At 33.5% G+C, this 15,638-nt stretch overlaps 1 protein-coding gene across 1 annotated transcript in view; it reads left to right on the top strand.

Moving 5' to 3' along the window:
• IL1RAPL1 (interleukin 1 receptor accessory protein like 1) overlaps window positions 1–15,638 on the top strand; it is a 687,913-nt gene that overhangs the window by 88,821 nt on the left and 583,454 nt on the right. The window contains exon 4 of the mRNA XM_078146133.1: window positions 8,479–8,632. Coding sequence (XP_078002259.1) covers window positions 8,479–8,632 — 154 coding nt within the window. The remainder of the gene's footprint in view (window positions 1–8,478; window positions 8,633–15,638) is intronic.

Genomic DNA, 15,638 nt, shown 5'->3' with positions numbered 1-15,638 from the left:
GTGAATAGACATCCTTGCTTCACTTCTGATCGTATTGGGATGGCCTCAAGTTAATCCCCATTTCAAATAATGCTTGCCAGTGGTTTTGTATAGATACTGCTTATCATTTTAAGAAAGGATCGATTGATTCCTGTGTCTTCTAGAATTTTTAATAGGAATGAGAGTTGTATTTTGTCAAAGGTTTCTTCTGTATCTATTGAGATAATCATATGATTTTTGTTGTTGTTATGGTTAATGCTGTTGATTATTTTTCTAATTATAGAACCACCACTGATTTCTTGAAATAAATCTCACCTGGTCATTTAAAAAAAATTTTTGCATCACGTATAGTACATATTTCATATTGCTTACTATTTTAGGAATGGGTAGGGGTGAGAGGGAGAAATCTGGAACTCAAAATTTTATTTAAAAAATGTTAAAATTATCTTCACATGTAATTGGAAAAATAAAATACTATCAAAATTTTTAAAATAAAGTTTTTGCATTGATATTTATTAAAAACTGTTTTCTTTCTCTGTGTTTGTTCTCCCTGGTTTAGGTATCAAACCCTATTTGCATCACAAAAGGAATTTTCTATGACTCCTTTACCTATTTAAAAAATAGTTGATTCAGTATTGGGTTTAACTGTTACTTGAATGTTTGATAGAATTCACTTGTAAATCGATCTGGTCCTGGGCTTATTTTCTTGGGAAGCTCATTGATGGCTTGTTCATCCCCCCCCAAGATAGATTTGTTGATGTATTCTATTTCATATTCTGTTAATCTAAGCTATTTATATTATTTTATAAAATATATATCCATTTCACTTAGATTTCCAGTTTTATTGGCATTTAAATGGGCAAAATGACTCAATTATTGCTTTAATTTCATCTTCATTGATATGAATATGTTCTTTTCATTTTTGATAACAGTAATGTGGTTTTCTCCTTTTTGGGGGGAGGGTCAGTTGGTGTTAAGTAACTTACCCAGGGTCACACAGGTAGTAAGTGTCAAGTGTCTGGTCTGAGGCAGGTTTTGAACTTAGGTACTCCTGACTCCAGGGCTGGTACTCTTTCTACTGCAGCACTTGGCTGCCCCACTTCTTTCTTTTTTCTTTAAATCAAATAACCAGTGGTTTAGCTATTTTATTATTTTCCCCAGAAAATTGAGTCCTCGTTTTGTTTTTTAGTTCAATGTTTTGTTTCATTGTTTGATTTTTACTTTCAATTTTATTAATCTCTCCTTAGATTTTCAGGATTTCCATTTTGGTATTTAATTGGGGATGTTAATTTGTTCATTTTCCAGTTTTTTTTAGTTGTATGTGCAATTCCTGGGTCTATTCTTTAACTTTTATATTGATACACACATTAAGAGATATACATTTTCAATAAAGTAGTGCTTTGGTTTCATACCAAAGGTTTTGAAATGTTGTCTCATTATTGTCATTCTCCTTTATGAACTGCTTGATTGTTTCTATGATTTGTTCTCTGACCCACTCATTCTTTAGGATCAGATTATTTAATCTCTGATCTACATTTAATCTATGCTTCCAGAGTCAGTTTTTTAAAGTATAATTTGGTCTGAAAATATTTCTGCTTTTCTACTTGGTTGTGAAGATTTTATGCCTTACAACATAGTCAATTTTTCTGAAGGTGCCAGGTACAACTGAAAAAAAAATGTTAAACTTTTTTAACTCCTATTCACTTTCTGCCACAAATCTATCATATTCAACTTTCCTAAGATTCTATTCAATTCCTTCACTTTTAAAAAATGTTATTTTATGGTTAGTTTTATCTAGCTCTGGAAAAGTAAGGCGCCCGACTAGTATAGTTTTACTATTAATACTGTAATCCATTTAATTTTCCTTTTAAGAATTTAGATATTATGCCATTTGGTGCATTTGTTTAGTATTGATATAACTTCATTGTCTATGGATCTAGCAAGAAGTAGCTTCCCTGCTAATCCCTTTTAATTAGGTCTATTTTTGCTTTTGCTTTGTCTGACATCATAATTGCCTCACTTTCCTTTTTAAGTTCAACTGAAGCATAGTAGATTCTGCTCCGGCATCTTATTGTTTTTACTGTCTCTTTGTTTCATGTTCTTGGGGTATTTGTTGTATATTACATATATATTATAACATTATTTATTCTGATTTCTAATCCATCCTACTATCCACTTTGCTTATTTGGGTGAGTTTATTCCATTCATATTCACAATTGCTACCTGCATTTCTCTCCATCCTATTTTGTTCTATCTTTCTCTCTTTTTATCTTGTCCCTCCTCTAAAGTCTCTTTTGATTCTGACCACTACCTTCTTTTATATCCCTTCTTTTATCACTCCTCCTTTTCTCTTACCCCTTCCCCTCCAGCTGTTTGATAAGATAACTTTTATTACCAATTGAAGATGTATTTGTGTTTTGCATCTTTGAATCAATTTAGAAGTGAGAGGTTTAAGTGTTGCCTGTCCTCCCCCTCCCCATGATTTTCTCCTCCACTGTAAAAGCTCTTCCCTGTGCACCTCTTTTTTCATGTTGTGAAAGACTAATTATATCTTCCTCCATCCTATCCTGCCCCCCTTTTATTCCAGTCTCTCCTTTGACCCTGTCCTTCCTCAAAAGTGTTGGCTTCTGATTTCCCCCTCCCCCAATCTGTTCTCCTTGCTATCATCCCTCTTTCTCATGTCCACTTACCCCCTATTTTCCTGTAGGGTAAGAAAGATTTCCATACCCAATTGAGCTCATGCACCTCTTTTATGTGAGATAATTTTCTCCATTCTTCTTCTCATTTCATCAGTCTTCTACGGAATCCCTCTTTCTTGCCCAATAGAGCCATTTTTTCCCTACACAATCCTGACATCATCAACTCACTTTTGCATTTTCTTTCCACATAGACTTCCTAATAATGACAGAGTTCTTCAAAGATATGTGCATTACCTTCTCATATAAAGATGAAAGCAGTTTAACTTTATTGGATTCCTTTTGATTTCACTTTTGTTTTACCTTTTTGTGTTTCTCTTGAATCTTGTATTTGAAAATCAAATCTTTTATTCTAGTCTTTTCATCAGGGATGTTTGAAAGTTTTCTACTTCATTACATATTCATGTTACGCCTTGAAGGATATACTCAGTTTTGCTAGGGAAGTGATTGTTAATTGTTATCTCAGCTCTTTTGCCTTATGATATATTATATTTCAAACTCTCTGCTCCATATGTGATAGATACTAATTTTTTGTGGTCCTGACTCAGGCTCCAAATTATTTGAATACTTTCTTCTTGGCTACTTGAAGTGTTTTCTTGTTCACCTTGGAGCTTTGGAAATTGTATAGGATATTCCTGTTAGTTTTCATTTTGGGAATGCTTTCAGGTTAGGACTTATGGATTCTTTCCATTTCTACTTTACCTTTTGGTTCAAAGATATCTATGAGTTTCCTATAACAATTTCTTGAAATATGACATCAACTGGCTTTCAAGTAAACCAATGATTCTTAAATTATGCTTCCTTGATCTTTTTCTCAGGTTAGTTGTTTTTGAATGAAATGTTTCACATTTTCTTATTTTTTTTTCTTTTAACTTGGCTGAACTTTTATTTTTGGATGTATGATGGAGTCATAAGCTCCTACTTGCCCAATTTTAATTTTTAAGGAATTATTTTCTTCAGTGAGCTTTTGTCCCTTTTTTTTCCATTTGGCCAATTCTTATTTTTTTTTTCCTTTGGTGAGACAATGAGGTGAAGTGACTTACCCAGGATCACACAGCTAGTAAGTGTCAACTGTCTCAGGCCAGATTTGAACTCAGGTCTTCTTGAATCCAAGGCCAGTGTTCTATCCACTGTGCCATCTAGCTGCCTCCAATTCTGTTTTTTAATGTGTATTTTCATCAGGGAATTTTTGTACCTCCTTTTTCCATTTGGCCAATTTTCTCTTTTAAGGTATTATTTCTGTGTCTCTCTTACCATTTGTTGAATATCTTTTCATATTTTTTTACTTTCATTCTTTCCTTATGTTTTTCTTCTTTACCAGTCTTATTTGACTTTGAAAATAATGTTTTTAGCTCTTTAGGGAATTCTTGTTGAACTTGTGTCCAATTTATGGTTTTCTTTGAGGTTTTGCTTTTGCTTTTTGGATTTCATTGTCTTCTTCTGAGCTGTTTCCTGCTCTTTCCTATTACCACAGGAATTTTTTTTATGGCCAGGTACTTTTGTTGTTGTTATTTTCCCATGTTTTTCAACCTTATTTCTTGATTTCAAACTTTATGTTAACGTTTGGGCTCTGTTTCAGGCATAGTTGGAGGTAGAGGCAATACCTCATGGTTCAGGTTTATTTTGCACTGCTGTTTCCAGTTAGTTCTAAAGGTTTGGAAGTTTTGGGAACTCCAAGTTAGTGTGATCTGGGGAGAGGTGAGGTCACTACTCTCTTAGTCTATCCTCTGCTCCTTACCCAGGAAGTGCCCCTGATCTCTTGGGATTGCAACTGATGCTGCTCCTCAGGGTTCTTGATCCCTTCTTGAATGCAAAAGTGATACTGCCCCTCATGGATTCCACTCCCTCTTGTCTAAAGGTTCTTCTCCCTGACCTTGAACTAAGATGCAGAAGTCAGCATAAGCAATGGAGTTGCTAAGCAGTGTCTGGTACTGCATCCAGTGCTAGTACAGACATCTCCTGTAGTTTCTTTCTGAGAAATTCCCATCTCACTCTCTCTGATCTGGAAGTTCCCAATGCAGTTGCTGTTTCTGTCACCACCACCTCATCCCACACTAGTGTTTCATCCATGTGGGCTCTGGTGTCACTCTCCACCCCCATGTCATAGATCTCTCTTTTCAAACTCCTTAGTTCTCTTGGGCATTTAGAATGTCTTACTCTTATCTTTTGTTGACTCTACCACTCCAAAATTTGATTTGAGGTGTTATTTTAAAGTTATTTGTATGGGAAAGTTGTGAGGGCTCTGCTGAGCACTTTCTGTCATCGTGGCTCTGCTCTGGAGGTTGATTTTTTTTAAATCAGTGTTTGTATTTTGTTTGAACTTCCTCAAAGTTCAAATTTTAAGATACTGTTGTATCTTTGCCCTTCTGAATCCATGATTTGACTTTTTATTATGCTAAAGAGTTTGTGGTCATTTTTATCTAGGCTTCTGTGAGTCTAACTAAGTGTATTGTATCATACTTTTCAGTTTTACATCCATAGCAGTTTGGTACTGAGAGTTCTACAGCTGAATATCTAGGCCACTTCAGGATTTTTATGAATGGAACCAGAAATAGAGAGAAAACATCATTAAAGAGGAATATATAGAGTTTATGAATAAATTAAACCATGAGCTAAACTCATGCTTTAAAAGGCAGTAACTTTAAGTAATTAACAAGTGAAATGAATATGAAATGATCAGGATAGCAAATCATAGATTAATATTATTAGCCTCATTTACTTGAGTCACTCATTATTTTTGTCTGTTTCAGCATTTTCTAAAGAATTTTCTCAACAGTTTCTTAAATTTCAAGAGTCATTTATCCTTTTAACACCAGTTTCCTTTCAAGCCAGTTAACTGAACTAAATGTAATTCAATTCAATTTTCATATATTAAGTTTGTGCTTTGGGCAAGACGATTCCAGGCCCTATTGATACAAAGACGATAACTACGCTGATAATTATACTAGGTAAAATTTGACAGGGGAAAAATGCTCCTAACAAAGTATCCTAAGAAAACATGAAGAAGGAAAGAAAACTTGGAGCTAGGGTTATCAGAGAAGGTACACCACAAAGGGAATAAAATTTAGAGATGAAATAAATTGCATGGACTATATAGTCCAATTTCTACCTAGACAAGAATCCCATCAACACCTCCAGTGGCTAATTAGCCTTTGCTAGAAGACTTCTTGTAAACAGGGGACCTATTACAAACAAAGGCAATAAATTTCCCTCTTGTATACCCCTAATTGTTAGAAAGTCTTTCTTTTCTTTGCAGTAAGGCTATATTTGTTTTTCTACAACTTCTACTCATTGCTAATATCTGTGATCTGAGACCAACCAGAACAAATCTCATCTCTTTTTCTTGTGGTGGCCCTTCAAGTACTTGAACACAGCAATTATGTCCTTTCCTAAGCCCTCTTGTCTTTTTTTTTTTGGAAGGGGGGGAGAATCCCCAATTCCTTCAACTGATTCTAAAATGATATGAACTCAAAATTCTTCAATATCCTGGTTACCCTCCTCTGGATGTTCTCCAGTTTGTCAATGTTCTTCCTCAAACATGGTGCCCTTAACTCAAGCAATATTCCAAACATGATCTTTCTAGGGCAGAATACACTGTCAGGGTATCAAAGGGTATTTTAAAACATTAATTTTAATATGCAATTTTAGCAAAAAAAAAGAATATGAAGGATGGTCTGTGCTAATGAAAAGAGAGGTATAATAGAAAGGTTTAGTTAATGTAATGAGACTCAAGATTTACTTAAAAATGTTCTATAGTTTAGGCATTCATTGCAGTTTTGTCCTTACTATGTCTGAAGTTATATTTTCATCTTATGTTTATTTAATACATTTTCATCCTCTCTCTCTGTCTCTCTCTTTTTCTCTCTCCTATACACATACACACATCTTTATTTTTCTCTGAATGTCTCTAGTACTATTAACTGCACTCATTAAAACAGTTACTTTAGTTAATAATATATCAGATGGATTCCTTTGTAGATAAACTACCTCTAAATTAAAATAGTGATATTTCTGTCAAAGTCATCATCCCTCAGTCTCATCTCTCACATTTCTTTGACAGGGCCAGTTAGTGTTCCTACTTTTTTGGTGGCAATTACTCTGCACAGTCCAATATACAATCTCACAGGGCCACTCTCATCTTTTCTTAACATAAAAGAGACACACTTGGAGTTTCATCAAAATTTAGCTATTTTTACTTTTAAAAATTCTTCATGAAAAAAGATTTCTTGTGTATAAGAATAAACTATTTGCTTTTTCTTTGTGATTATGGTGTGATACGAATAAATATTTACAAATGACAGATGGCCTGGTGAAGTGGAGAGAAAGCTAGCCTCAGAAGCAGGGAAACCAGAGGTAAATCCTCTTTCTAACATTAATCATATGACCCTGAGGAAGTCCCTTAATCCATTGATGTAGGATTCTTGGACAGTAAGTTTTGGAACAAATGCAGTTTTGCATTAGCAGGATATTTTCCCTCATCAAAAGTTCCTTATAACAATGAAATCAGTTATAGCCCTATCCTTAAAAGGTATAAATTAAAAACCCATTAGGGTAAAATAAGGCACAATTTTGAATGTGGCATATCTGTTCCCTTAATAAGAAGAATAACATTTAAACTTTTGCTTCCTCAACTATGCATCTTACTTAGCTCATTGCCTCAGAAAGAATTGACCAGAGCTATTTAGAAGATAAACTAAGCCTTTATTCAGTATTAAATGACCATAGGTCTTGAATAGGTCTTTTTGGTTATAGAGCAACACCAGCATCAGCTTGGAATGTGAAGACTATAATTTTTGTGTATGAGGTATAGTTTTTGTATTGAGAACTTCATGCCCTTAGTTATAACACTATAGTCATTACAATATAAATTATATATTCTAAGTGAATAATAAGAGAATGCACAACCTAAGAAGTATAGCAAAATTCTGTAAAACTGAGACATGTAATTGAATACGGCATGTCATTGTTTCAATAAAACCACTTGTAAATATAAGCAAAACTAAGCAACAGAATGTCATATTGGCACTATATAGGAAAAGAATTAGCCTGCCGAACTTAATATGAGTTATACATAATATGTTATACAAATGCATGTATGTGCCTAAGCACATACATAAGCATAATGTGAATGATATTTCACATTATATTTTGCGTGTTTTTTTTTACCTGATAACAATGACTCATAGGAGTCATTATGCAAGTAATTATGTTCTGCAGAAGGAGTAAATCTGCATTCCCTGGGAAAAATGATTTTTTAAAAATAAATCTAGCAAGAGTAAACAAAAACATATATACATCTTCGGCTGAAATAATTGGATAGATTCCCCATTCCCCATATACAAAGTCAATAATCTGTTTGTTGGTGATCAACAAATTTATATTTTAAAAAAAAAGTTCAGATACTTTTCATTACCTCTGAAAACCATATTTAGCTTTCACTTTGGGAATTTGGCTTGAGTAATAAGATGTCTGGTCCCCAAAACATAAACTCTTATATATCATGAAGAAATTAAATTTTGACAGAAAAAATAATGAAAGTAGAAATTTATTAGGCCACAATATATTACATATGTAAAATTTAGATATATACAAGCTAATTAATATCCATGTACTAGTGGGATTCATATAATTTTCTGATAAAACCTTTTTAATGAAACATATAATCATCTATAGGCATTTATATGTTGGGGGGTCACAGAAAATATGAGAACTTCCTCAGAAACTTTTACATGTAATACCAATAACTTTTTTTTGAGTAATTTAAAATGAAATAGATATTTGTGACCTATTTTTCTTTATACAGGAATGTAGGACAAAAACATGGAGGCCAAGTATTGTGTTCAAAAGGAATATTCTGCTTCTACGGGAAGTTAGAGAAGATGACATTGGAAATTATACATGTGAGCTAAAATATGGAGGCTTTGTTGTTAGAAGAACCACTGAACTCACTGTGACAGGTAAGTACATGAGTTAATATCTGACATTTTATTGCTTATTGAAGGTATACTCAGTGTCAAGGATTGGGAACCTGAGGCCTCAAGGCCATACGTGGCCCACTAGGTCCTCAAGTGGGGCCCTTTGACTAAATCCAAATTTCACAGAACAAATCCCCTTAATAAAAGAGCTTGTTATGTGAAACTTATACTCAGTCAAAATGCTGTACCCAAGGACCTAGAAGGCCACATGTGGCCTCTAGGCTGCAGGTACCCCACTCTTCCTATATACTCTGCAAATCAGACTTGACCAAGTGAGAAGGAGTGAATTGTGAATGTCTACTCCTTCTGGAATGAAAACAATTTGTATTGAAATCAAGTTGAAAATATTAAAATGTCATATTCACAGTACTACAGGGAATTTTGAGGTATGCAATGCCACAAACAGAAAATTACACTGTACGTATTCACAGAAACTTTTGAAAATACATAAAAAACCCCATTTAATTCATGTGGATCATTTGGTTTTATTATCAAACATTTTCTAAGTACAGGTTACTCTTACTTTTGTTTTCAGCTTAGACTAGCAACTGGTTCTTCTTTTACATGTCATACTCTATTACTTAATAATCTAATATGTTATTCTTTGTAAATAACTAAAGATTTTATCATCTGGAATACAATAACTATGAAATTATGTCAGGTATGATATATAAAATCAACCTGGTACAGTTAATGGAGTACTGGAGCAAAATTCAAAAGAGAGCACTAACTCTTGTTTCACCAAATACTAAAAGAATCAATCCCTTAACTTCTCTGGACCTCAGTTTCATCACCTGGAACATGGAGATAGTGATATCTCTCATACTCTTCTTACAAGATCAAGTCATTTGATATATGTTAAAAAAAAATCTTTGTAAATGCTAAAACATAAGACAAATGTGACACATCATCATTATTGTGCATATACATCATGCAAAATAAATATGTAAAATTACCTGTATACTTAATCCTAAACTTAAGCGGAAATTGTTCCATAAAAGAAAAGGGGGTACAGAATGGATTGTGGAATGAGGATTATCAGGGAGTTAGCCCTTTTTAAAAATGGTAAAGGAATGAAAATGACGCATTTCACCATTATATCGAAAATACAGAATCTTCAAAATGTGACAAATTAAGGAACATTGTTACTTTTTCTCCCTATTGTGGAGTTTTCCAGTTCATATTGTTTGCAGTTCAGTGGGAAGAATAAAATATTATTTTTGTTTCTCTAAAGCGCTTCAAAGCACAGGTATAAGGGTAAAACTTGTAAGGACTATGACCATCATTTCATCCTTAGTTGATATGTACAAAATTTGTAAAGATTGTTTTGGTGAAACAATACTTAATGTCTGTTTTTGCAGAGCTTTTTTTCCTCATTTTCTCATGAAATATGTTTTTGCTATCATGTAAAATACTATAAGGACAATGAGTTTTAGATGCCGATCATTTATCTTAGTTATACAATATTTCCTCTAGACATAATTTATTTTTATTTGAAGAGCCTTTAAAAAAATACATTGTGTTACTTTCAATATATTGCTCAGTCAAATGGAATTCATTTCCTTTTTTAAATGTGACAAGTACCATCTTAGAGATACCAATGGAAAAATTGATTGTCACACAGCTTACATTTGGATGAAATACAGAATGAATGCTCTTGGACTATATTTGATTTATACCAGTGGTAGACAGCTGACTTTTGCAGGAAATGAATGATGGAGGCACTTGAGTAATAAACAGATTTTCAGCTTTTCAGGATATAGTAGTTCTGAATAAACACACACACAAGCACACATATACATACATACATTTACATACCTATGCATGTAGAAATATATATATATATATATATATATATATATATATACATACATATATTCAGCATGTATATGATTTACTGTGGGATAGTATCATTAATTGGTTCTAAAAAATTATGTAAAGTGAAATGAAGTTATCGTAAGAGGGGCAGTTAATTCCCCAGAAATCATAATAGCAATGAATAAGTGACCAAGTGATGTTACCATAGGATTTTGTGACTTTTTAATGAGGTTTGCTGTAAAGTATTCATAATGCTGTTGCAAAATGACAATAGTTAGGGCAAACTTATATATAGGATTTCTCTTCATTTTGGAATTCTACTACTTAATAGCTCTGTCTGGATATGAAATCTGAATTAATACTTTAATACTGCACTCCACTATCTTGCCAACAGCCTAATGAAAAATGTCTGATAAATGTTCCTATGTTGCATTTCCTTTATAATATAGATTGAATTTTCTTTCCTTCTGAAAGCTGCCAATCATTATTGAAGTCTCTCGGTTGCAGAAATTTTGATAAGAGAAATTTAATCATCAATGTAATGGAATGTGGGGGAAAGATGCCTTCTGAGAAGAAAATAGGAGCCAATTTCTAATCTTTCTTCATTGGCTTATAAAGTCAGCCTAAAACTAACCCTTGGTATCAAACTTTTTTCTTCCACTGATTCTGTGAATCTAAACCACTATGACAGATATCTTTCAAGTAGTAAGACATAAAAAGAAGAAATTTCAGCTAAACTCCTTTTTAACAAAATGTCTCCTTTCCATCCATCAAAGGAAAGAAGTGTTTCCTCATAGCAGGGAAGAAATTGAGAATTTTTCACTAGGAAAGATTGCCATCCAACCAAATAGCATGAAGCCTCTATGACATTTGAATTCTACATACACTGATTTAGGTAAAAAAGATTTGACAATATCCATAATTTTGTATGAATGGGACAGCTGTCTGTTCAGGATTGTGAATAGTACATATTAAGATGTATTTTAGGTATTGCCATAAAGTCTAGTGAATGTGCAAATTTATTCATATCAAATTGCTTTAAATGATATGACATGGTAACATTTCCTATGCATATAGCTGAAGGTGATTACAGTTCTTGAGACCTAAATCATGTCAGTAAAGCTGCAATGGTGGATATATCTCTCGATGATAATGATGCATTATTTTATATACTTTAGTGTTCAGTTCATCATGATCACATTTCCCTAAAAGCATAATATCATCCTTTTTTTCCACCATTGGTGAATGCTTTTCTTATGAATTTTTTTTAAAGCCAGGTAGAAAATTTGTTTTCTAAATCAAAAGTCATTAATATGATGAAATAAAGTGCAATAAAATTTCCTGAAAAGACACAAAGTATCAATGGGGTTTATTATTGCCAGCATTGTTTAGTAACTCATTGCCTTTTACATTTAATAGTTTTTAAATGAATAGCATAATGACTGACAGAAATGTCTGTCATGGTATGCAAAATATTATGAATCACATATCACATACAATCAGTGTATATGTTTATAATATGCGTGTTTTATTTTTATATTGATACACATACACATTATAAAATATGTATACATTAAATAGGAAATAATTTATACATACATATATGTACATATGTTTATATGTGTGTATACATGCATATATCTTTAATGTGCATCACATAAATCTGTCCCCATGGAATTTTGGGGAATTTTGTTTGTTTTTAATAACAAATATTTTCTCATAGTAGAAATTTTTTTAACATCTAGTTCATATTTCAGTATTATTAAGTTAGTGGTCAAGCAGAAAAAATATAGTTAATATTCTTATTCAAAGGCTGTCAGTGATTGACATACTGATTTGTTATAGCATATGCTAGTCAGCCAATTCAACTCATACTCAAACCAAATATCCTACCCATTCTTATCTCCTGGTAACACAGAAGGTCCCTGTCATGTACTCAGACTATCAGCTTTTCTACTATATAAATGATTGAGTCTTGGCTAGGAAAGTAGACATGATTCCTATCCTTCTGTGAACTACAACTACATTCTAAGATCCCGATGTTGAGCTGAAAAAGACCTCAGGGATCATGCAGTCCAGCCTTCTTTTGAAAGATGGAGAAACTGAGGACCAGAGAGATGAAGTGACTTGTTCTGGGCGGCACACATTGTACAGAACAGAGCAGGAACTCTAATCAAAGTCTTACGAGTTCAGGCTCAGCACTCTTTCTTCTGTACCACCATGCTCCCCAATACCTGTCTTCCCAATTCCATCTGCTTAACTTTTTCTCCTTTCTGTTAGACACCTTCTTGCTTAGATAAAGAATGAGTTAATCTTTTGGAGGTGTATATACCTCTCTGTACTACAAGAGACTAATTAAAGATGTGCCTGTACTCATTAGGTTAGGTCAGATCAAAAGGTCTCAAAGGAAGAAAATAGGCATTTATTAAGTCCCCATTATAGTTAAGCATTGTGTTAAGAGCTTTACAAATATGTATCTTCACTATAAACCTGGGAGTCAGGTGCTATTTATTTGTATTTCACAGATGAAGAAAATGAGGTAGGCATATTACGTGACTTACCCATGGTCACTCAGCTAATAAGTGCCTGAATCTAGATTTGAACTCTAGTCTTCTAGTGTTCTGTCCACTGTTCTACCTAACTGGCTCTGGGCTAGATCCTGAATGAGTCAATTACTTTACTGTTCTTAAGGTTATTTACAAATCTTTATGCAAGGTCCATACTAGTGGCAAAATAGTCCTTTATCTTACTGCATGTGGCCTCCAGTGAGGATGGAAGTGGTAAGAAGAAAACAAATGAGCATAATTTCTAAAGTATTATCTCTTTTCCAAACAAAAACTGAAATAAATATATTCCTCAACCACTGGTGATGCAAGGATTAAATTATTTACATTCCACTTGCTTTCAGAATTACGAATAGGACAGTTGTGGAAGGCTCTGGGCAGCTTGTTTGACCTCCCCTATTTACCTACCTGCTCTGCTTCCTAAGCAAAAGAGCAAATTTGTGTGCATATGCCATCTTTTCTCAACCTTTGTCTTGCTTTCCTTTGTTGTATAGGGTTGGATGGATTAGAAATGTAGATTTCTCATCTTTATGAAGTCTTCCCAATCAATTTACATATTTTTATTAATATATTTTTCTGAACTTATCCATATACGTTTTATTTTCCTATGGCCTAGAAATAGTCCTTGTCTTTTAAAAAGGACATTTTTGCTTCTGTGATTTATTGGGGCTTAATCTGAAAAAAAAAAGCCATTTTGCTTATTGGCAAAGAATCTGGGCATTAAAGGAAGGTTGAAACAGTTTCATTTTGGGATTGAGAGAAGCCTTCTTCTATATTCCCAGTACTAGAATTGGAGTAAAGTTTTGACAGCATATGTAATTCTACTTTATAGGAAGATTCTATCAAAAAGAATCTCTATTGCCACTGGGAAAGTGAACATTTGGTTAAAGATATTGAAAGTTTGAGGTGAGACCAAGAAGAGCACTAGCCAGAAGTAACTTGTCACTGTAACCTAGCATTCACTACTCGAATGTCATAGAACTTTCAAATTAGTTCCAAAAGTATTTTTGTAAAAAGCTAAGATCATTTTGCAGATCTTATAGTTCTCTGAGAAAGAGAATCTTGTAGTCAGAAAGACTGAATGAAGCTGTTGGAGACCATTTTAAAGTGACTATTGAGTTTTTAAGGAGTTTTAGTTGTCATCCATTTCTTCTTGCTGCCTTCAGAAAGCTAAAGCAAAAGAAATTGAAATTATCCTTTCTCTCTCTCTCTCTCTCTCTCTCTCTCTCTCTCTCTCTCTCTCTCCTCTTCTCTTTTGAAGCAGCAGCTCAGTTTTTCATTTTGTGCAATTGTGTTAAGAGAAAAGGGCATTTCTCAACTTTTTTTATGTGATTCTAAGCCGTGCAGTGAGCACAACATTTTGTTCATTGTAAAGATCTCTGGGACTTGGAGGAATTACCTCTGAAGGGGATTATAGGGATTGTTGTTTTACTAGGGAATAGGGAACACCAGCATTCTGTTCTTTACTGGTAATGTTCCCCTGCTTGCTATCCTCTCTATTCAGGTATTGTTCTGGCATGGCATTTGGAAGTACAGATGAATCTAATCCTTCTAACATATGCCTCTTTTAAGAACTTAAAAATAACTACTATTCCCCACATTATATTTTTATGGCCTCCAACATCTTGATTTTCCTGTCCTGTGCATTCCCCAGTTTCTCTTCCAATGTCCCTCTTAAAGTGTAGTCCCTGTTACTGAACGCAGCACTCTAGATGTGTTATAACAAGAATAGTTACCATATAGCCATAACTTCAAATAGTGTAAACATTATACTTCTATTAATTAGTCAAAGATTGAATCAGCATTGTGGCAGTCACCATACTCTTTTTTTCTTATTTATTATTTTTCCAGTTACACATATAAACAATTTTAACATATGTTTTCAAATTTTGAGTCCCAAATTCTCTCTCTTCCATTGAGAACACAAGCAATTTGACATAGATTATGCATGTCTAGTTATGCAAAATACATTTCCATGCAAGTCATTTTGTGGGGGAAAAAAACAGGCAAAAAATAAAAATAAAGTAAAGAAAAAAAGATCTTTGATCTGCATTCAGGTTCTAGCAGTTCTTTCTCTGGAGATGGACAACACCTTTCATCATAAGTCCGACACAATTTTCTTGGATCATCATATTGCTGCTAATACCAAAGTCATTCACAGTAGATCACCATACAATATTGTTGCTACTGTGTACAATGGTCTCCTGATTCTACTAATTTCACTTTGCATCAGTTCATGTAGTCTTTCCATGGTTTTTTTTTTAACCTGAGAACATCCTGCTCATCATTTCTTAAAGCATAGTATTATTCCATCAGCATCATATACAACAACTTGTGCAGCCATTCCCTAATTTATGGGCATATCCTTAATTTCCAATTCTTTGTCACCACTAAAAGAGATGCAATAAATATTTTTATACACATAATTCATTTTCCTTTTTGTTTTTTATCTTTCAGATACAGACCTAGCAGTAGTATTGCTATGCATGGTTTTAAAGTTCTTTGGGCATAGTTCCAAACTGCTCTTCAGAATGGTTAAATCAGTTTAAAACTTCACCAACAGCACATTAGTTTTAACTTTCCCATATCCCCTTCAACATTTGTTA

Source organism: Phascolarctos cinereus, unplaced genomic scaffold, assembly GCF_003287225.1.
Source record: "Phascolarctos cinereus isolate Bilbo 61053 unplaced genomic scaffold, phaCin_HiC Scaffold_726;HRSCAF=1367, whole genome shotgun sequence".
NCBI classification, from domain to species: domain Eukaryota; kingdom Metazoa; phylum Chordata; class Mammalia; order Diprotodontia; family Phascolarctidae; genus Phascolarctos; species Phascolarctos cinereus.
This window is presented reverse-complemented; position numbering and strand designations above follow the sequence as displayed.